Consider the following 22,649-nt stretch of genomic DNA (forward strand, 5'->3'; position numbering starts at 1 on the left):
TTATACCACATTTATAATACGAATAAGCTTTACATTAGTTGAATATATTATATTTTTAATATCTGAGTTTGAGCCATAATTAAATTATAATAAAGCCGAATTAATTATATTTTATAATGAAACTTCACACGAGCCAAATTAATTACATATTTAAGGGTAATGAATTAAAAATATAATATTCTTACTATAAAAGAAATTTAAATTTATAAATTCTATTCTCATATAACACAAAAAGGTAATCAAAGAACCAACTTTATAACTTTCAGCAAACGCCACCCCAAACATTTCAAATCCAAATTATCCTACAAAACTTCTCAGTTCTTACCACCAAACCAGCGTAAGAAACAAGCCAAAATCTCTCTTTTCACTTGATATCGATTGCGGCTTTTTTACTGTTTTCTAAAACAATTTTCTAATATAAAATTTTCTAATTCAATAAATTTTTATATTAAAAAACTGCTTTAAAAAACTATTCCGAACAAAATTTAAGTGTCTATACTGAGCAGATTAACAGACATTGATGATAATTTTCTGAATGTTGATAACAAAAGGCTCTCACTGAAAGAAGTGTTTCAGTCACTTTGGTGAGTTGTTAACAAAATCAATGCAAGTCTGACAAGCGCAATCTGGGAAGCGACAGATCTCACAACCAAAGCAGACGCAGAGAGTGCAACCTTTGCACAAAGCAGTGCGCGAGCATCCTCTGATGGAGCGACGACTTGCGCGCTCTTCCTCATCATCACAACTGTATCTAATGCCATAACATTCAATTAGAACACTCAACCACAAAAAAAATGGCAAAAAGAATTATATATATACATTTGATGAAACTAAAAATATGATGGAAATTGATTTTGATGAAAATTTTATTAGCCTTTCTACTAGAAATTTGGGACCAAGGCTTAGTTTGGGGTGACTTTCTTATTGCTTCTAAAAGCAGTTTTTTAATATCAAAATTTTATTTCTTGTATCAAAAAGGTGTTTTAAGAAGCAATAAAAAAGCCGTCCCAAACGAAGCCTAAGTTGTACAAATAGTTTGAAGTTCAACCATTGTTGACTAAGGCTTCTTTTGGGACAGCTTTTTTACTAATTTCTGAAACAACTTTATAATACAAAAAATTTTTAGTTCGCAATATTTTTGCACTAAAAAGCTGATTTAGAAAGCAGGAAGAAAGTTGTCCCAAATGAAGCATTAAAAAAATTAGGCGTAAAGGTGCAGCTATGCAAAGGAAAATAAAATTGTTGAATACTCTGTTGCGAGAGGTGCGTAGAATTGAAAAAGCTGCAGATACGATAACAAAAAGAACCCATCAATCCTCAAATTAGTCACAAGAGTGGGATCTGAAATTGGGCAAATTATTGGGTTCGGACACCGGACGTGTTCGGAGCCCAATGAAAATGCGTCACATCACCTCCTACTCGGTACCGAGCTCGGTACTGCTCAGTACTGCTCGGTACTCAGTACTTATTGAATTAAAAGAGTGCGGCTCAGGACAAATTAAGGAACATCCTCAACTCCCTTGAAAAATCTTTTAGCTATGCTCACTAACTTAAAATGACACAAATTCTAATTCTTAAACATTTAATACCTCAAATAATTCCCTAAAAAATAGATGTTAAATCTAGGAGCCATTGTTCATATGATAAACGTTACCAACATTTTCTAAACCTATAAATCTTATCCTAAGCAATGGAAAAATAAAATTAGTCAATGGCACCATAACAACAGTTGCAGAACAAGAGAATATATCTATTTCTCCTACATTTAATCTCAACAATGTGCTATTTGTAACTAATATTGCAATAAATATTTTATTTATTCATAAAATCACCAGTAAATTAAAATTTTTAATAATCATTATGTATTTCAAGACCTGGCTAAGAGGAAAATAATTGAGCAAGCAAAAGGAAAAAAAAAAGATATACCTATTTGAAGATAACAATCACTTATCTAGCTACTTCAATGTAAACTAGAGCATCCCTCCTTCAAAATCCTACGATGAATGTTTCCTTCTCTTTTTGTAAATTTTAACAATGAAATTTTCAATTATGAGTATTGTTCAATTACTAAATATCATATCCAAATCAACTCATTTTATGTTAATTGACTCTAATATTAAGGGACCTTAAAAAATCCCTAACATTTCTAAATCTAGATTTATCACATTGATTGATGATTGCACTTGAATACAAAGGTATATCTTATAAAACATAAATTTAATATCACTCATATTCTTCAAATATTTATTGCTATGATATAAAATCAATTTGGTGTTACGACTAAGAAAATAAGCTTGATATTATTTTAATCAAATCATAACTTATTTTTTCAATAAAAAAGAGTATTATTCAGATATCCTCCTACCATAACATCTCATAGCAGAATGAGGTGACAAAAGAAAACATTGACACCTACTCGAATTTATGAGGACCCTTCCCTTCTAAGATCAATTCCCCAAAAGGATATTGAGGAGAAGTTGTCCTAACCTCCATATACTAATTATAGAATACCATTAAAAGTAGGACTACGAAAAATGCTAGTAATTCACTGACAGATTGTGTTTGGCAATCTATAAAGCTCATGTTCGATTCATTCATTAAGTAAACAAGCCAAACATGAGCAAATTATTTGAGCTTAACTTGCAAACAAGCCGAACACGAACGCACCTTTATTCGATCATGTTCATGTCATTTTAAGCTCGAAACAAATAAATAATATATAAATTGAATTCAATTTTTTTCATTTTTTATTATATATTTTTAATATAGTTTGCTTTGGATATAACTTTATTTGGACATATTGAATATTATATGCGAAGAAAAAAATCCTAATATATGTGGCCCTTATAAGAGAATGTCTCATGTATGTGGCCCATATAAGTGAACACGTATGTGACCCATATAAAAGCCACATGATCAGCCTATTGCCTCTGAGAAAGCTCTATTTATTTAGTCACACATTATTTAAAGAACCCTAGTTACTCTTTATAAACAATAAAGAACCCAACCTTCTTATATAGCCTTGCTTCCTTAAGCAACAGAGCATTTGACATGAGGGCCATGTGGAATTTTGGGCAGTTACACATGTAGAGGTCATTTGCTCATCTAAAAAAAATATAATAAGTTTTTAAGAAAATTAAAGAATATTACAACCCTTAGTTTTGAAGGTTTTCTTATATAAAAAAAAATTCTAAATTTTCAAAATCAATTTGAGCGAATCACTAGCTTGAACAAGATCAATCACATTAAAACAAACCAAACCCAAAAAAGATAATTACCAACAATTTTGAACATCAAACATGAAAAATCATATATTTAAACGAGTTGAAAACAAACGAGCACTTGGCTCATTTGCACTCCTACTTAAGAGTGATTGATTTCAAAAGCCCCCTAACTATTTTATTGAATATTCCCTCAAAGATAATTTTTGGTTGTGCCAAATGTTCACATCTATAAACAACACCGAGATAAACTTTATTCTATAGCATTTGAGAGTATTTTTTTGGATATTCATCAACTAAAAAATGGTATAAGAATTATCATCAGACTATCACTGAATTCTTCAAATAAAAAAAATATTACTTCTGATAAAATAAAATAAAATGACTTCACTCAAACTTATCTTTAGAGGAGAAGAACTAAATGAAAGAACAACTCATTATTCATATCACTAAACCTCTTAAGATCTAAAGGAGAGTTAAGCCCATCCAAAGCCTCTAGCAAGTTCAAGACTCAGAACCATTGTAAGGTAACTACCATAACAATGATCAATCCATTATCACACATTCTTCTCTTATCCCATAACCCAATGCACATCCTTTAAAAAAAATTCTCCTACAAATAAAGCCTTCCTTATAAATATCAACTTCAGCACAATTAAAATTCCAAAAATTATATGTGGCATTTAAAAAAAAGAATTGGAAAGATGTCATGAGAGAATAGATGAATACAACAACAACAACAAGCATTTATCTTACTACGTGGGTCGGCTACATAAATCATTTTTCTCCATTATATCATATTAAGAGTCAAATTCTCATTTAAATCTAAGAAAGAAATGTCATTTCTATTATTTGCTAGCCAAGTCTTTTTAGATCTACCTCTAATTTTCTTAAAATAACCCAAATCTAATACATCTTCTCACCTAACCGGGTCATTGGAAGATCGTTATTTTATATGACCAAACAATCTAAGACGACTCTCTCTAATATTATCTTCCACTAGAGCTACTCCAACCTTTCACGCATATGCTCATTTGGTATCATGTCTCTAAGAGTAAAGCCACTGATCCACCTATGCATCCTCATCTCTGCAATAATTAACTTAATATTATGGTTCTCTTTTAATGGCCAACATTCTACACCATAAAGCATTTCACCACCATCTTATAGAATTTTCCCTTAAGTTTGAGGGGGACTTTTCTATCACAACAACAAGCCCAATGCATTCCTCCACTTCAACCATCCAACTTGAATTATACTAATAATATCCCCATCTATTTCACCATCACTCTGAACAATAGACCCAAGATATCTAAAATGTACTCTTATTAATGACTTGATCGCCCAAAGTCGTAATCTCCCCACTAGTTCTATTACAACTAAAATTATACTCAATATATACGATTTTAGATCTACTCAAACGAAAAACTTTAGACTCTAAAACTGACATCCATAATTCAAGTTCACCTTCAACTCCCTCTCTAGACTTATCAATATGAAGAATATCATCATAAAAAAAACATATACCATGATACAACTTCTTGCAAATATCTAGTGAGAACATCCATGACTAAAGCAAAAAATATGGGCTTAACGCTGATCCTTGATGTAATACAATTAAAATAGGAAAATAACCGGGCAAACCACCTTGTGTTTGAAACACAAGTAATAGCTCCTGCATACATATCCTTAATGACTTAAATATAAGCACTATTAGCCCTTTTCTTTTCTAGAACTCTCCATAATAGTTATCTTTGAATTTTATCAAATGCTTTCTCTAAATCAATAAATATCATATGTAGATCCTCCTTATTCTCTCTATACTTCTCCATCAAACATCTCAATTAATGTATAACTTCCACAGTAGACCTACCTGGCATGAATCCAAATTGATTTTGAGAAACATTAGTATCACGTCATAACCTATGTTCAAAAACTCTCTCCCATAGTTTTAGAGAATGACACATTAACTTAATTCCTCTATAATTCCAACAATCTTGTGCATCACCTTTATTCTTAAAAATAGGAATCAACACGCTCATTCTCCACTCATCCGGTATCTTTTTAATCTTCAAAATAATATTAAAAAAATTAGCAAACCAATAAATTCTTTCATCCCCTAATCATTTCCACACCTCTATTAGAATATTATCAAGTCCAACAGCTTTTTCACACTTTATTTTTTGCCTCTCTAACTTTGATTTTACTAATACATCAATTAAAATAAAAAAAATTTTTCATTTAGGGTGCTAAGGTCACTAAATTTAATTAATTTCACATAATTTTTATTGAAAAGCTTAGCAAAATATCTCAGCCGACTTTGTTGAATATCTGTTGACCCGTACGCTGTAACAAAAAAAGAGAAAAAAAAAATCATCAAATCTCACCTGCTCTCTGCCGCTCCCACGTCGTGTGCACGTCGAAGCCATGCCCGAGTCACTTCGTGCACGATCTTCTCCCCCACGTCGCTCACAGAGCGCGCTAGCGTCGTTAAAAAGAGCGAATGGAGGAGGCCTTCGGCCTCTGCTGGTTCCCTCTCTCCCCCGACATTTCTCTCGCTCTCACTCTCTTCTCTCGGTGAGATCGGAAGCCACGACATTTTGATCGGACGGGAGCTCGCCGTCTGCAGAGGAAATTTTCTCCCTTCCAGCGTGCTTCTCCGACTCCCTCTGGTTGTTCGACCGTGCTCCTTCGGCCGACTTTCCCTGTGCGAATCAGGAGTTACGACACTTTGGTCGGAAGCAAGAATCGGAACTCGCGGGCTGTGAAGATAACTTTCTCCCTTTCCCGTCGGATCGGAAGATCGGACATTCCGATCGGAAGTGTGAACGGGAGCTCGCTTGCTGGGACGGTAACTTTCTCCCTATCGCACGCTTCTCCGGCTCCTTGTGGCTGCTCGGCCTAGCTCCTTCGACGACCTTCCCTTCCTGTTGAATCGAAAGTTACGACACTTTGATCGGAGCCAAGAGGAGGAGCTCGCCGACCGTGCAGGTAACTTTCTCCTGCGGCTGTTCCCGTGAGCAAAGGAAGAGGGGTGGGGGATTAAAAATATTTAAATTAAATATTAATTATTGATAATAATTATTTAATTATTATTATAGTTAATTAATTAATTAAGATTAATTAATAATTAATAGTTAATTATTAGTTATAATTATTTAATTAATTATAGTTAATTTTGATTAATTATAATTAATTATTAAATAATTATAATTATAATTATCTTATTAATTGTAATTAATTATTAATTAATTATTAATTACTAATTATAATTACTTAATTATTACTATAATTAATTATAAAGTACAAATGCTTGACCCTTCTCTTGCCTCGGTCCACACTGCCTCCACCGACAGTCGCCGAAATCCATACTCATTGCTGCTACTATATGCCAGATAACACGTATTTCTATACGTATCTGATCGATGACTAGCCTTAATCGAAAGTTCTCTCTCGTGATCGGGAGGGGTAATTAACTATAGGGGCTTGCGCCTATAGGAAACCAGAACTCAGATCATAAAGTCCTCGCAAAATGAGGGCGAAATCTCTGGGTAGTGTCTTATCTACAAACCCATCTGCCTTCCAAAATTTACCTCGGAACTTATCAGTTAAAACTCCATCGCCGAATAAGAAGAGCGAGGGGAGGTCGGGGCCGAATTTTTGGAGCCCACAATATCCTTTATAATAAAAGCACTTTTTGATATTCATCCTTAATACATTGCACTTAAAATTAAATCCTTACTACTCCTATCTCTTTGATTAGCTAACTTATACATATATATTTCGCCCTCCTTAGTATATAATCTATTATACAAATCGTTAAAATCTAAAATCTTTGCATCACATATTGCTTTCTTAAACTCCTTAAAGGCCTCTTTATATATTTCTCAATTATCAGAAATTTTACATCAATACTCTAAAAAAATCACATATGGAAAATCACTGAGCTACTAACAACAACAACAACATCAAGCTTTTATCCCACTACCAAAACATAAAAAACTTATATGATACAGATGGATTTTCTCATTAAAGTATAAAGAAAGTGGATGCCTGAAATGATGTAAAGCAAGATTAGTGGAAAAAAGATATATTCAATCCTATGGATGAGACAACTAAGAAATTTTTGCTCCTATTATTAAAATGAATATAATTCATATCCTAATTTCTCTGACTACTAATCTTGGATGGCTCATGCAATAATATTATGTGAAAAAAAAAATGCTTTCCTATATAAGAATGTTGAAGAAGTTTACATGGATCCTCCAACATTCAAAAACTCTTTCACAAAAAATAAAGCGTACAAATTGAAAGGCGCTATCTGTTCTTAAATAATTCCTAAGGGCATGGTTTTGCAGATATACAAAAGCCATGTATGGAATGTGATATAAAAAAAAGTTAAGGAGATCATACACTCTTCAAAGAGTATTATTTTGATGTTGATGATATTGATGATATAATTATTATATGACAATGATAAAAAGAATTAATTAGGAAAATAAAACTCGCCACAGAGTTTGAAATAAAAAAACTGAGTAAACTCAAATACTTTTTGTGTACAGAAATGGCTCAATTAAAATAAATATTTCTCAACAAAAAAATGTTATAGATCTTTTAAGAAACAACAATAACTAATTGCAATCTATGAGAAACTCTAACTGAACCTAGTAAAAAAATGAACAGAAATGACGAATGAACATATGTTGACATTGAACAAAATCAAAAGATTAGTTTACAAGATGATACTTTATCCCACACCGATCCTGAATAAGTCTAATAAATCAATTTATGTACAAAATTTAGGAATCTCATATTCAGACAGCTTACAGAGTTTTCAGGCCTCTAAAATCAAATCCTAGAAAAGATATTCTCTACAGAAACATGAAACTCTATAAATTGACGGTCATACTAATGTTGAACTTGCAAGATCATCAATGGATAGATTATCCAATTCAGGATATTGCACACTAGCAGGAGAAAAAATTGATAACATTGAAAAGCAAGAGATAATCTATTGTCTCAATGTTAAGTGCTAAATCTTAATTCAGAGCAATCGCTCAAGGTATCTATAAGCTATTGTGGATTAAAATTTCACTAGACTAAAAAATAAAACAGAAATAACCTATGAAGATTCTTGTGACAATATGTATCTCATCAGCATGTCCCACATTCTAGTACGATATGATCAAATTAAACATTCAAAGGTGAATAAATATTTTATAAAAGAGAAACTAGAAAGTGGGTTAATTTGCATCCACTATTATTTTTCTATTGCGAAAGAAATTCTAATTACTATTTACAAAAGAACCTGAAACCTCAAATGTAATCAAATAATAAAGATAGTTAAACAATGAGCTAGAGGAAGATGTGCTAGACGAAGCATGTCAAATGCGGGGTTTTCTATGACAGAGATGTGCATCTATTAATGAAGCTGATTGTCCGATTTACTTAGGAAGCTAAGCTCACTAACAAAGAAAGTCGATCAAGATGAAGGAGTTGAAGTCGAGCGTGAGAAGGAGAAGAAGTTGAGCATGCATAGCTTGCACTTCACAAAGAACCAACCAATCAGAATGGAATCGGAGCAAACACCCATCTCATGGCAATGCTTTGCATCAAATGAGCGCTTTTTTAAAAACTTAACGTATTGTCTGACAATGTGGTGGTTTTGCACTTTTGCTTGTAGACAAGAATGAATAAGCAAGTGGAATGAAGAACCGCAACCTCAAGTAGGAGAGGAGGGAGGCGTGACAAGGCATACATGCTGGGGAATAAGAATGGGAAGTGTGCCTAAACCAAGTCACTAGCAAAAAGGAAGGAGACTGGAGAATTAGGCAGAGCACTAGAGAGAGTGGGAAAAAGGCCTAGTTCAGAATGGAAATGGGGCAAAAATAAATTTAGAATTAGAATGCTCGATTCAAGTAGAAAATTTAAATGATAGATTACCGGCATGAACTACGACAAAAAAAGGGTTAAAAATCCATAGAAAAGCCAATTTGCATTACCGGCTGAGCATCCGCTAGAAACTTATGTCTATAATCAATTGTTTTTCTGCAACAAAATATGAGATTTAGTTGCACAAAGCAGCATCCAAGCCTGACAGTTCTCAATTTAAAAAGATAACTAAGAGACTGGAGGAAAAATGGCTGACGGCTGATGCCATTCTATGCTACATCCAATGAAACATACAAAGCAACAGTGAGGACAAGAGGGGGGAATTTAAAATCTCATAATTAAAACTTTGATTTTCAATTGCATCAATTTATTTATATTTATAGTAAAAAAATATAATCAACATCGTCACTTATTATAAGAATCAATGAGAAAATTGTTAGCGGATATACCTTATATTGAAATAATTTCCCTGCACCACTGCCTACCTGCGGTATAACAAACTCAAAACTACAGCATTTCTGACCGCAGGATGCCTGCTCCTTAATCTCCACCGTTCCTGTCACATTACCTGCTTTTACTTTATCTCTTATATGTACTTTATCTCTTATATATACATGTTGAATCTCGTAGCTAAGGGGAGGCCACGTCAGCAATCTGTGGGCAGCAATCCGAAGGCTGCAGTTGGAGATCCGTGGGCAACAATCTGAGGGCTACAGTTGGAGATCCATTTGTAGCAATCAGAGAACTACAGTTGGAGATCCGTGGGCAGCAATTTGAGGGCTGCAATTGGAGATCCGTGGGCAGAGGGCAGTAATCCGAGGGTTGTTGTTGGAGATTCATAGGATATGATTATTATAATTAATTAGATTAAATATATTTCCTTTTTCTGTTTATTCTCCTAGAATGTATATATATATATATATGTAATGATTCCAATGAATCAAATAGAATTTGAATTTCCCTCTAAACAATTTCTTCATGATATCAGAGCCTAGGAAAATCCTAAGCTTTCTCTGAGTGTCGGCGGCAAACCTTTCTCCATTTCTTCCAAACCCTCAACTGGCAGTAACTCTCCATCATCTTGCTGATAGCCTCTCTTCAAGCATCGGTAGCCCTTGCCCGAAATTCATCTTCTCTTTCAACCGAGGAAACCCAACCATGTCCATGGATAGCGAGATCTCATCCTCCTACCAAAATATTATAGATTTGAACACCAAAAACTCTAGATCTGCAAAGAACTCTTCTCCTCTTCCTAGACCAAGGTGTGATCATTGTGCCAAATCAGGACATACAAAGGAGACATGTTGGAAGATTCATGAAAAACCAGCTGATTGGAAGGAAAACAAATTAGCACAAGAAAGCAAGGCGAACTCTGTCAACACCACGCAAGATCAATCCATCAAAGTTGAAGCCATTCCTTTCAACAAGGAGCATTTAAAGATGTTGAAGTTGTTGCTTAACAATATCACGAACCAATAGTCTTCAAAACTTGTTACCATTCTACACGCTCACTCAGGTATAAAATAATCAAAACTTTGGGTTATTGACTCAAGAGCATGGTTTAAAATTGCGCAATATGAGGCTCGCCTTGAGGCCCGCCTTTATGCAATTCCAGTAAAAACGTCTTGATGCTTATGCCTCGGGCTTTTTTTATGAGGCTTGCGCCTCAACTTGATTGAGGCCCGCCTCGCCTCACTGGCATGAGGCTTACGCCTCACGCTATATATATTAAAACTTACACAAATCTTGAAGTAAATGCCCGACATTGGACTCTATAGGAGAGGAGGAAGGGGAGAGAGCAGTTCATCATAATGATGATTCAAATGAAGAACCCCTTAGTGATGACAGTGCTGATGACTTATGAGTTCTTATGTGATATGTCATTGTTATTTATTTTTGGAAATTGGAATTATATGTTAATAAAAGAATACTAGGATTTGGGAAAGATAGAATTTTGAGTTGAACTATATTTCATGTTGTCTTATTATTGAGATATTTTGATTTCACTTCATATCTAATGCTTTTTTATATTTTATATTATTCACTCATTAGTATATAAAAAATTTATCATTTTATGTTTACGCAATCTTTTGATTTTGAGGCTTACGCCTCAAAAAGCCTTGAGGCTTACTCCTCGCCTCACAAATGAAAAACGCCTCAATACTCGAATACGCAATTGTAAACATTGCTCAAGAGCATCAGATCATATGACAAGAGCCATTACACACCTTCATGACTATCAACCTTACCATTCAAATCGAGTAATTAAGATTGATGATGGCTCAACATCATCCAAAGTTTTGGGAACTGGTTCTGCTTTTGTCACAGAAGTTATCACACTTAAATTGCTGCTTTATGTGCAAAATCTTAAGTGCATCTAATTTCCATTAGTAAATTGGCTTGTGATAGTAATTGCTTAACAATTTTTTCCAATAATTTATATATTCCAAAGAATGGTAATGCTAAGATGCGTTATGGGTTATATTACATCAAGACACCCAAATTCATACAAACCATAATTGCTGCTCCTAAGAATCATCCTATTGTAAGTCAATTTGTTGAGAGTCATTCTAGAGTCAATCAAGATAGAGAGATTATAATGTGGCACTATAGGTTAGGTCATCCAAATTTCATATATCTAGAAAAGCTTTTTCCCCATTTATTTATTAATAAAAATCCAAGTTGGTTCAAATGTGAAACTTGCCAATTGGCTAAACATACCAGATCATCTTACCCAATTGTTCCTTACCAAACTTCTAAACCCTTTACCTTGATCCATAATGATATTTGGGGACCCTCAAGGCTTAAAAATATAAGTAGAGCAAGGTGGTTTGTGATATTTGTTGAGGATCATACTAGACTCACTTGGGTTTATTTAATGAAGAAAAAATTTGAAGTTGAAAGGATGTTCAAATCATTTCAGCTGATGATTCAAAACCAGTTTGATACAAAATTCAAATCCTAAAATTAGACAATGAGAGGGCACTTTCATTCTATCATGAGAGAATACATATCAAGCCAAGGGATAATCCAAATGAGTTCATGTGTGTATACCCCTCAAAAAAATGGTATAGCTAAGAGGAAAAATAGGCAACTCCTAGAAGTCACCAAAATTATTATGTTATTCACAAAAATACCAAAATATCTATGGGGGGAAGCCATTCTTAATGTTGCATACCTAATAAATAGGTTTACCTACTCAGATACTAAAATTTGAAACACCTAGACAAAATTTACTCCAAGCCTATTCTCATGCTTAGTTAATATCATCAAACCTTCAGCCTAAAGTTTTTGGGTGCTTTGTCTTTATTCATATCTATCCACAAGATAGAAGTAAGCTTTGACCCAAGATAAAAAAAAATGTCTTTATTGGTTACTCCCCAACAAAAAGAGGTTATAAATGCTTTTACCCTATTTCTAGGTAAATATTTGAAACCATGGATGTCACCTTCTTTGAAAACAATTCATATTTCACTAGTTTTGAAATTCATGGGGAGAGCGAAGGATAATTTCAAACTTTGGAGTGGAATTCCTTATTCTACAACCAAACAGAGTCCAGTAAAAATCAACAAATATCACAAGAAATCCAAACCAAGAATATTTCCCAAGGTATATCTCTTATATCTCAAACTCGACCTTCAGACCTATTACCTCCACCTATAAGTCCTAATAAATCCATGCAACGAGCAGCAATTAAGTAACAACAATAAGAATACTCAAGAAAAAGAAAGAAAAATCAGTATACGCCAAGTAGTGAGACACATTCAGCACCTGTCAACTCTATTTCAATGGATCCATCAACTGTAGAAATTCACACATAGGAGAAAAATGAGGAAGTTCAAAAAGATATAGAGTCGTCAAATGGCCATAAAGTATCATGTACCAAGCATCTAATCGAAAACTTTCTCTCCTATAGCAGATTATCAGACACTTAACAAGTCTTCCTTTCCAAGTTGGATGATGTACAGATTCTGACCAATATTCAGGAAGCTTTGAATCACCCAGGATGGAGACAGACTGTTAAAGAAGACATTATTGCCTTGGAAAAAAAATCAAACATGGGTGATTACGAATCCCACAAGGAAAGAAAGTTGTGACTTGAAAATGGGTGTTCACTATAAAGCATAAGGTGGATGATATTGTTGAGAGATTGAAAACTAGACTAGTTGCAAGAGGATTCACTCAGTCTTATGGAATAGACTATCAGTAAACTTTTGCACCTATTGCAAAGCTCAACACCATCAGGATTCTTCTTTCCTTAATAGAAAATTTAAATTGACCCATACATCAACTAGATATCAAGAATGCATTCTTGAATGGGAACCTGAGAAGAAGTTTACTTGAAGATTCCAATGGGGATTCAGAAGTCTTATGGAAGGGATAAAGTGTGTAAACTATTGAAATCCTTATATGGATTAAAGCAATCTCCAAGAGAATGATTTGGAAGATTCTCAAAGTATGCAAAAGGCCCTGATTTTAAACAATGCCAGGCAGATCATACCATGTTTGTGAAGCAGCCAGAAAAAGACAAGGTAGCAATATTGATTGTATATGTGGATGACATCATCCTAATTGGAAATGATATAGAGGAAATAATGAAGATCAAGCAGACTTGGTCCAAGAAGTTTGAAGTTAAAGATCTAGGATCACTTAGATACTTCCTTGGTATGGAGGTAATTCGATCAAGCAAATGTATATTTATTTCCCTATGCAAGTATATCATAGACCTACTGAAGGAGACCGACATGCTGGAATGCAAATCAACTAATATACCTATGGATCCTAAGATGAAAATTGGGCGAGAAAATGAGGGAGTTCTAGTAGATAAAGGAAGATATCAACGTCTTGTAGGAAAGCTTATATTCCTCTCCCACACCCGTCCAAATATTGGGTTTGTTGTGAGTATTGTAAACCAATATATGAGTAATCCTATGAAGGAGCACAAGGAGGTAGTACATCAAATCTTAAGATATCTTAAGAACACTCCTGGAAAGGGGTTATTATCCAAGAAAATTGAAGATAGAAAATTAATCCTTTATTTTGATGCAATTGGGCAGGAAGCCAGATTAACAATTGATCGACCACAGGATATTGTTCATTTGTGTGGGGGAATATAGTGACATGGAGGAACAAGAAACAATTTGTTGTTTTCAAAAGCAGTGCAGAACCTGAACTGAGAGCATTACTAGTTATTATTTGTGAAGGTATTTATATCAGAAAAGTATTGATTGAACTGGGAATAAAGATTGAAGGCACGATAAAGTTGAAATGTGACAATCAAGCAGCAATCAGTGGAAAAACAATTTCAAACACCCATTAAAATTATTCAATCTGACAGAGGTAGTGAATTTGTTAATCATAATTTTCACAAATATTTGAATGATTATGGCATCTTCCATCGCCTTACATGCCCTTATACGCCTCAACAAAACAGTGTTGCCGAAAGGATACACCATCATCTGCTCACTTCTATTTGTGGCACATATCTTACATTACCTTTGGTCCGACACACTACTTACAGCAGATTACCTTATAAATTGTTTACCATCTACAATATCTCCCCATATCAGCGGCTATACCACCAAACACCCAATTATGAAAACCTTTGTGTATTTGGCTGCTTATGCTACCCATGGCTACCTCCCCTCCATCATCATAAATTTGAGCCCGGTTCTACTCCATGTGTTTTTATGGGTTATACAACTTCTTCTAAAGGCCATAAATGCCTTGATCCAATTAGCAATCATGTGTACATATCCATACATGTTCACTTTGTCAAATCCATTTTTCCCATTTAAACACCAAACCGTCCCTCCAACCCCCTCCCACTCCACAACAATCCCCGCCCCTCTTACATTAGTTTACGCCACAGTTGCTGCTCCTAGTACCCAACCCAATTTCTCATCTAACAATTCTTCCTCCAGTTCCAACTCACCTCCACATCTTGTTTAGGCTACTTCTTCCCCTCTTCTGTCTCCGCTCCAAAATACTACCACTACATATAATGCCACTAATATCCCTAACCACCCATTTCATCCACCTCCTCATCATCCTATGCTTACTAGACTTCAAACTGGAAACCTTAAACCCAAGAAAACTTTGATATTCATCATCAGCTTGTTCCCCTTGTCATTAGGGGTGTAACCGAGTCGAGTCGAGTATTTGCCTTATCAAGCTTGGCTCGTTTATTCCTTAATCGAGCTCGTGCTCGAGCTCGAGCTCGATTAGTGGGCTTGAGATCGACTTGTTTAGAAAATATCAAGCTTGAGCTCGACTCGAAAGCTCGAGCTCATTTGAAAAACTCGAGCTCGATATTATAAAAAAATAAGCAGTCAAAAATTATAAATAATATATATATATATATATAGTAGCTTGATAAGCTTTCGAGTCGAGTCGGGTTGAGCTCGAACTCGAGCTCGTTTATCATACGAGCTCGATTGTACGCTCGAGCTCGAAGCTCGAAGCTCGATAAGCTCGGCTTGCGAGCTCGTTAACGAGTCGAGTTCGAGCCGGCTCCTCGAACCGGCTCAGCTCACTTACACCCCTACCTGTCACCAACCTCTTTCTCTCAAGCTAATCAACACCCAGCTTGGCGAGCTACCATGTCCACCTAATTTGAGGCATTGCAAAGGCAATGCACTTGTTCTTTAGTTCCTCGTAGCAATGACCAAAATATTTGGGGTTGTAAATGGCTTTATAAAACTAAATTTCACTCATATGGCTCTATAGCTCGCCACAAATCTCGCCTTGTTGCAAAATGTTTCAAACAGGAATATGGTATTGATCACACTGATATGTTTAGTCTGATTGCCAAATTTCCTACTATTCGACATCTATTTATCGTGGCCACCACATCTCAATGGCTTCTTTATCAGTTAAATGTATCTAATGTCTTCTTGCATGATCACCTTAACGAAGTTGTGTAAATGAAACAGCCACCTGGGTTTCAAGACCCTCAATACCCATCTCATGTCTGCCGACTACATAAATCTATTTACGGTCTTAAACAATCATCTCGTCAGTGGTTCACTACATTCTCAACTCGCCTCCACCAATATGGCTTCATCACAAGCAAGGCAGACCCTTCCTTCTTATTCTTCCACAAAGGCAATGTCTCTTTGTATTTATTATCTATGTTGATGATGTTCTCCTCACAGGAAACAACCAAACTGAACTTGACAACCTCTTTAAAACCTACATTCCAAATTTAATATGAAAAACTTGGGCAAACCATCGTTGTTCCTTGGTGTCCAGATAACACCAACCTCGCTCTAAGCCAATCTTGATACATAACAGACGTTCTAAACAAATCAGGAATGCTTAATTGCAAGCCGATTTAGAGCCCCCTACCATCCAAATTTCCTGCGCACGCTAAGACATTCGAACTCTTTCAGCAACCTAAATTTTATCGGCAAATGGTTGGCTCATTGCAGTACATTAAAATCTATAGACTTTATATTGCATTCTCAATGAATTACTTGTGCCAAAATATGCACAAACCGTCTCAACTACACTTTCAATTGCTCAAAAGAGGGGTGTGATACCTTCAGGGTACCATCAATTATTACTTTCCTATCATACAATCATCTTTTGAGTTCCACGCCTATGCAGATTCTGATTGGGCTGAGAACACATTTAATAGATGATCAATTACTGAGTTTTATACATTCCTTGGCACCAATCTCTTATCGTGGTCAGTCAAGAAACAACCTACTATAGCCAGATCTTCCACAGAGGCAGAATATCATGCTTTGGCTACCGTTGCTAGTGATCTTATGTGATTAAGAAGACTCGATGAATTTTAGATTCCTACCACTGCTCCTACTCAAGTCTATTGTGATAATACCTCAGCTGTTGCCTTAGCTCACAATCCTGTCTTTCACGCCCTTACAAAGCATATCAAGGTCAACTATCACTTTATACGGGATTGCATCAAAGATCAACATATTATATATAGTTCATCACATCGCCTCCGTTGATCAACCAGCTGATACATTCACCAAACCTTTACCAATCACACGGTTTCTTCAACTCCGTAGCAAGTTAACAATTCAAGATGAATTCTCAACTTGAGGGGCGGTGTTAGTGGATATACCTTATATTGAAATCATTTCCCTGCTCCACTACCTATCTGCGGTATAACCAACTCACGGCTACAGCATTTCTAACTGCAGGATGCTGCTCCTTAATCTCCACCATTCCTATCATATTACCTGCTTTTACTTTATCTCTTATATATACTTGTATGCTGTAACAGAGAGGTAGAGCTGCTGAATGCTGCTGAATACTGCTGAATACAATACACCTTTCTACTGCTATTCTCTTCTGTTTATCCTTGTTACAGGAACTAAGCTGTCTTTAAAAATATCTCCTTAAAATTGAAAAACTCTAAACTAACTTTCCATAACTAAAGAAAGAATATATGTTAAAAATTCCAAAGCTAACTTTCCAAGATTATATCTACCTACCTCCAAAATACAAGGATTCACTAACTGTTTAGTCCAAAATCTGGAAATGGATAAGAATATTATATTCAAATTAAATTCTACCAAAAATGGGAGGAATGAATCAAAATGGGCACACAAATGGACAAAATCCGCCAGCAACCAACCGTCAGGCCAGCTGAATGGATCATCACGGATCAGCAAAAGTGATAAATTATGTGAATAATCCCTCACAAGTTAGATGTTAATGTTCTCTGGGACTGAAAGAATATATAATAATGTGAAGAAGTCAAAGTTAAGATCACCAAAGATATTAGCCCCGCAATAAACTTAGTATTCAGTAGGCAAGTGAAAAAACTGATCTCAAACTTTATCATAGGATTTTCCTTCTGCAAAGTCTACCATATACTGTTCCTTTCAGTTAAGAATGCAATGCAAAATGTGTTTAAAGTCTGATGAGGAAGATTTTAGTAGAAAACTCACTCATCAGAAGGCAGATCAGAGCATTTCCAGTTGGCATCGAGCACAGCATCATGGTAAGTTCTGCAGTCCACTTTGGTTTGCCGACGAAATCTTCTCTCCTTGTTGCATATGCTACAGCGAACAAACTCATCCCGGTGGCATGGTTTCCCTTTGTTACCTCTATAAGAGCTTCCACCATATACTTTTTCATGGTACTTCAGCAATGCTGTTTTCAGCAATGGAATCTTTTTTCCTTTAACAATGACCCACACATAGTACTTCCACCTCCTTGGGTTTTCCCGACCCGCGTGCTTCTCGAAAGCAGACGGTGTCAACTTATCTGATCAATATGACAATAATTTGTAAAGGGATAAGCAACGAAAGGATACATCAACCAGGATAATGGATTAATTAACATTTTATTTTGCATAGTATAATCTTATAAAGATGGAACCATCAGCCAAAGGACTAAAAGTAAGCATGTATAGAAAGCTGTTTCAACATATTTTGGATGCCAATTTCTAGCTTAGAATATTTAGCAAAGACTAGTTTCCAAAAAAGCAATGAAGCAGAGAATAAATTAAACGACTACAAGAATGAAATGGTCATTGCATAATAAAATTATAAACATGAATGGTAGTCATCCATCTCTTAAGGACCTTCTCACTACACGCTTCTCATTGACGATACCCTCTAGGTTTTAGAATTACATACATAAAATGTATAAAACAGCACCCATTTCTGTTAAAAATGATGGATTATCATAAAATAAGAGGTTTTACAAAAAAAAGAAAGAAAGGATCGGAATAATTCCAATTTGAAGCTCACTTAAGAGAGCTATAAAACATCTACTTAACAAAAACTTAAGCATTCAAGTAGAAGATTGCACATCCTTTCCTCGTGTAACCTAAAGCCTGAACACTCAGGTAAAAAAAAAGTTGCAAACTCTTTCCAGAACTTGAATCATATTTATCATCCTCACACCAATAAATTTCACGATATCACAGAAGGTAAGTTAACACTACGATACTCTTGAAAGTAACAAATATAGATAATTAAAATATTGTGGAAAAAGGACTTTCCATGGATATATACAAGACGTTAAAAAAAATGGAGATCTAATTAATGATTGCTTCAGAATTTCAGATTGCATTAAAAAATTTAATATTTGGTCAAAATGCTTATAAACTAAGGCTCTAGCATAAGCTTCTCGAGTCGAGAATTTGACAAAAATCTTCTTAAACAAACGAGGAAACAGTTTATTCATCAAAAAATTTAATTTATACAATACCTTTGATTAATTTTTTTGGGCCAAAAATAGCTTCTTTTTTCCCCTCAAACAAAATAACTCAAAATTAACGAATTGTATTAAGCCAGAATGCACCCATGCAATCTGTAATTTCATATTTAATGAAAAGAGTTACTTGCATACTTCTATGCATAGCAGATTCATGCACTAAAGGACACTTTTTACCATACATAACCTACACATCACATGCAATAATTTGGTATGAGGAAAAGCACGATTAAACCTCACAAAGGGCCAAGTCCTACAGTGAAATCTGCAAATGGCCATAGGCTCCATTCAAGTACATCAGAATAAATTGATTGTTGATGAGTACGACCCCCACTTCAAAAGAAAGATAATCCAATAATAAACAAAAACGCCAGTTTTGGCACAGCAAGGCTATGTCGTTGTCACACTCTGCAGTGGGGGCACCAATCGTTAGTACACAACCCCAATGCTAAGAAGCACCGTGCAATATCAAAAAAAAAACACAAAATATGCATTTTAAAAATATAAATAAAGAACACACAACATTATTCCGACAAAATCTAACATCAGACCTTCTTAGTTCTTGTATATAAAATTATAAATCAATCACATTAGAAACCAAACTTAGGCTTAGTTTGGGACGGCTTTCTTTCTGCTTCTTAAAGCAACTTTCTAGTACAAGATTAAAAATTTGTACTAGAAAGCTGCTTTAAGAAGCATAAAAAAAACCGTCCCAAACGAAGTCTTAGGCTTCATTTTAGATGACTTTCTTGATGATTTTCTAAAAAAATTTAATTTTTTTACTAGAAGTTATTTTTTTTATTATTATTACTAGAAGCTACTTCTTAAAGCTCTAAGAAAACTGTCTCAAACAAAGCCTCAGTAAAAATACAAACCTTGTCCCACTAACAAGCCTTTCACGTACAACACAACCAAAATAATTACAACGAAAACTCCATTAACTATACAAGCACAACATGAAATCATGGATACAGAAGAAAGACTTAAAGCAAGGTTCATTAGTTTACAACAATATACTGTTCCTTAATTTGATCATGACAACAACAGTAAATTACTCCCACTGTTCTACAGATAACACTGCATGATATGTGAATATATAGAGTACAGTACATATCTAACAAAAGCAAACTCAAACTTCGTGACTCTCTTGTACGAAGTAAACAAAAGTGTCTGATGTAAAGACAAAGCATAATAAATGTATAGAGACGAAATTCAATGATGAAGAACACAAAAACATCCCCACTAAAAGCATCAAATTTTCAATAAAATGATAGCTCAATCCACTAATGCTCGAAGATAGCATGAAATCATACTACGAAAATCCAAGAAAAATGGCCAAATCGAACTAACCTTCACGGCAACCTGGACAGCATTCACAGGCAACCTCAAGCTTGCCTGAAGCAAAAACCCTAAGCCTCCCAACAGCATCGCCGTACCGCGGGCTAGTGCACCCACAAGTGACCTCAACAAAATCCTCTCCCTTCTTAACCCCAGTTATTCCATTAAGTTCCTCATCAGTAAACAGAACAATGCTTCTTGCTGAATCCCTAGCCATCAAAGTAAGTCTTCCAAGATACCTAGGCTCTTAAACAAATCAAAAGACACAGAAATAAACTCCTTTTGATCTACTTCAGAAGCTTCTGAAAAGACATCAGGCCCTTATAAACCAGTAAAAGCGTATCGACGAAAGAGACATCCGAGTTTTCAAAGATCGTAAGAGGCGCCACCTTTCTTAGACTATATATGATGGGTGAAAGGGCGAAAAAAGATAGCTTCCTGCCTATGTTTTATCGAGATAACTCTATCCGTCCTTTGACCTCTTTCGCCGGAGCCGTCTCGGCGCTTGGAGATCCACGAGTGGAGACACGGCGCAGAATCCCATAGGGCTTCTCGTTTCCCCATAACCAGTGAGGAAGAGAAAGGGATGGGCGAAGCCACGACGAAAATGGCGCTGCAGACAGTTGCCGTCCATGACATGACACACAGAAATATGCCGGGTAAAGTAGAGCAAGATTCTTTGCCTAACTTTCTCTATATTTCACTATATTTCATCTAAATAAATATTTAAGATAACTTTTTAAATATTAATTTTTAAAGATAACTTTTAAGCCTAATAAATAATGTCTTGAAAAACATTAAAATATTATACATGTTTAATTTAAATTTAAAAAAAAAATTAAATTTTATTGAATTCTCCAATGTTGATATTCATGGAGATATTTATCGATTTAAAATTATTTAATTAATCTTACAAATTTTGATATTACTGAATTAATACACAACTCTCCTTGGCCTATTAGTTGAGAGCTAAGGCTTCAAACTAAGAGGTCTAAGGTTCGAGTCTCTGTGTATGCGTTGTGTGTGTGAGTTTGCCTTAAATGACCTAAATGTCCCAAAAAAAAAATATTATTGAATTAATAATTATTACTGGGGATCAAACCCAGCACCTCTTGCTTTGTTAGATAGCCTCCCATCCAGCAGACTGCAAACTAATTTATCATAAGCTTTTACTTTTTATTTAAATTATTAATCAGATTCTAAATATTAATTTATAATTTCTATATATAAAAATAGAAATAAATAACCGATAAAAATTTAAAAGTATGTTAGAAATCATCAACTTGTGCTCTTCTAATAAAAAAATTACAATTTCGCCCGTGATCTCCACTACTTGAATCAATTTATTCAATATTTAACAAGAATGAAAAAAAAAATCATAAATTTAATATTATATAAATATTTAAGTTAAGTGCTGCACAAATGAAAATACTCAAGTTGATGAGTGGCTTCACTCTTAGAGACATAATGCAAATGGACTTGAAAATGTTGAAATAGTTCCAATGGCTGACAAGATTAGAGAGAATCACTTTAGATATTTTTGACATATAAAATATTGGCCTTTTGATCTGATTAGGAGAGTAGATATATATTATATTTTGTCTATGTAAAAAAAATAGATTTTTATCTAAAAAAATTTAGCTATAAAATATTAAAATATATATATTTATTAAATTTAAATAAGAACATGATTCTTAAAATGACGTAACATAAAAAAAATGATTCATGCAACAGACCCCACATAAGATATAAAAGACTTGGTGTTGAAGTTGTTTATCTTTTTAATAATTAAATAAAAAATAATTGTAAGCTCTAAATAATTGAGTAGATTCTTAATATTATAAGAGCTAATTGTGTTTAAAAAATGGGATCAATTCAAAAAAGTGGGGATCAGGAAAGATAAGTTTTAATATATACCGCTGATTTTAACTGATTAGCTATATTTTTTAAATAATTAATATTAGTTCTTTGAATATATCGAGCTACGCTTTTCTG

The 22,649-nt window shown here is 34.5% G+C and overlaps 1 protein-coding gene across 2 annotated transcripts; it reads right to left on the minus strand.

Annotated features, from left to right (window-relative positions):
- Positions 1-486: 486 nt before the first annotated feature.
- Positions 487-21,292, minus strand: LOC110106988 (protein ULTRAPETALA 1). Of its 2 annotated transcripts, none has more exons than XM_020837106.2 (3): positions 20,667-21,292; positions 18,041-18,359; positions 487-745 (listed from the first exon to the last, which is right to left on the minus strand). In XM_020837106.2, the coding sequence occupies exons 1-3, from the start codon at positions 20,869-20,871 to the stop codon at positions 577-579; spliced, it is 693 nt and encodes a 230-aa protein (XP_020692765.1). In that variant the 5' UTR covers positions 20,872-21,292; the 3' UTR covers positions 487-576. The 2 variants fall into 2 exon arrangements, with proteins under 2 accessions (XP_020692765.1, XP_020692764.1); XM_020837105.2 differs by having other exon boundaries at positions 487-751.
- Between the last annotated feature and the right edge of the window lie 1,357 nt (positions 21,293-22,649).

Source organism: Dendrobium catenatum, unplaced genomic scaffold (assembly GCF_001605985.2).
Source record: "Dendrobium catenatum unplaced genomic scaffold, ASM160598v2 fragScaff_scaffold_716, whole genome shotgun sequence".
Taxonomy (NCBI): Eukaryota; Viridiplantae; Streptophyta; class Magnoliopsida; order Asparagales; family Orchidaceae; genus Dendrobium; species Dendrobium catenatum.

What these genes read in the sequence shown, in the direction of transcription:
- LOC110106988 (XM_020837105.2), bottom strand. Translation starts at nt 20,871, where the DNA reads ATGGCTAGGGATTCAGCAAGAAGCATTGTTCTGTTTACTGATGAGGAA. An exon ending in CTGTCCAGGTTGCCGTGAAG is followed by an intron (nt 18,360 to 20,666) that starts GTTAGTTCGATT and finishes CATATTGATCAG; the next exon opens with ATAAGTTGACACCGTCTGCT. An exon ending in TCTGATCTGCCTTCTGATGA is followed by an intron (nt 752 to 18,040) that starts GTGAGTTTTCTA and finishes TTATGGCATTAG; the next exon opens with ATACAGTTGTGATGATGAGG.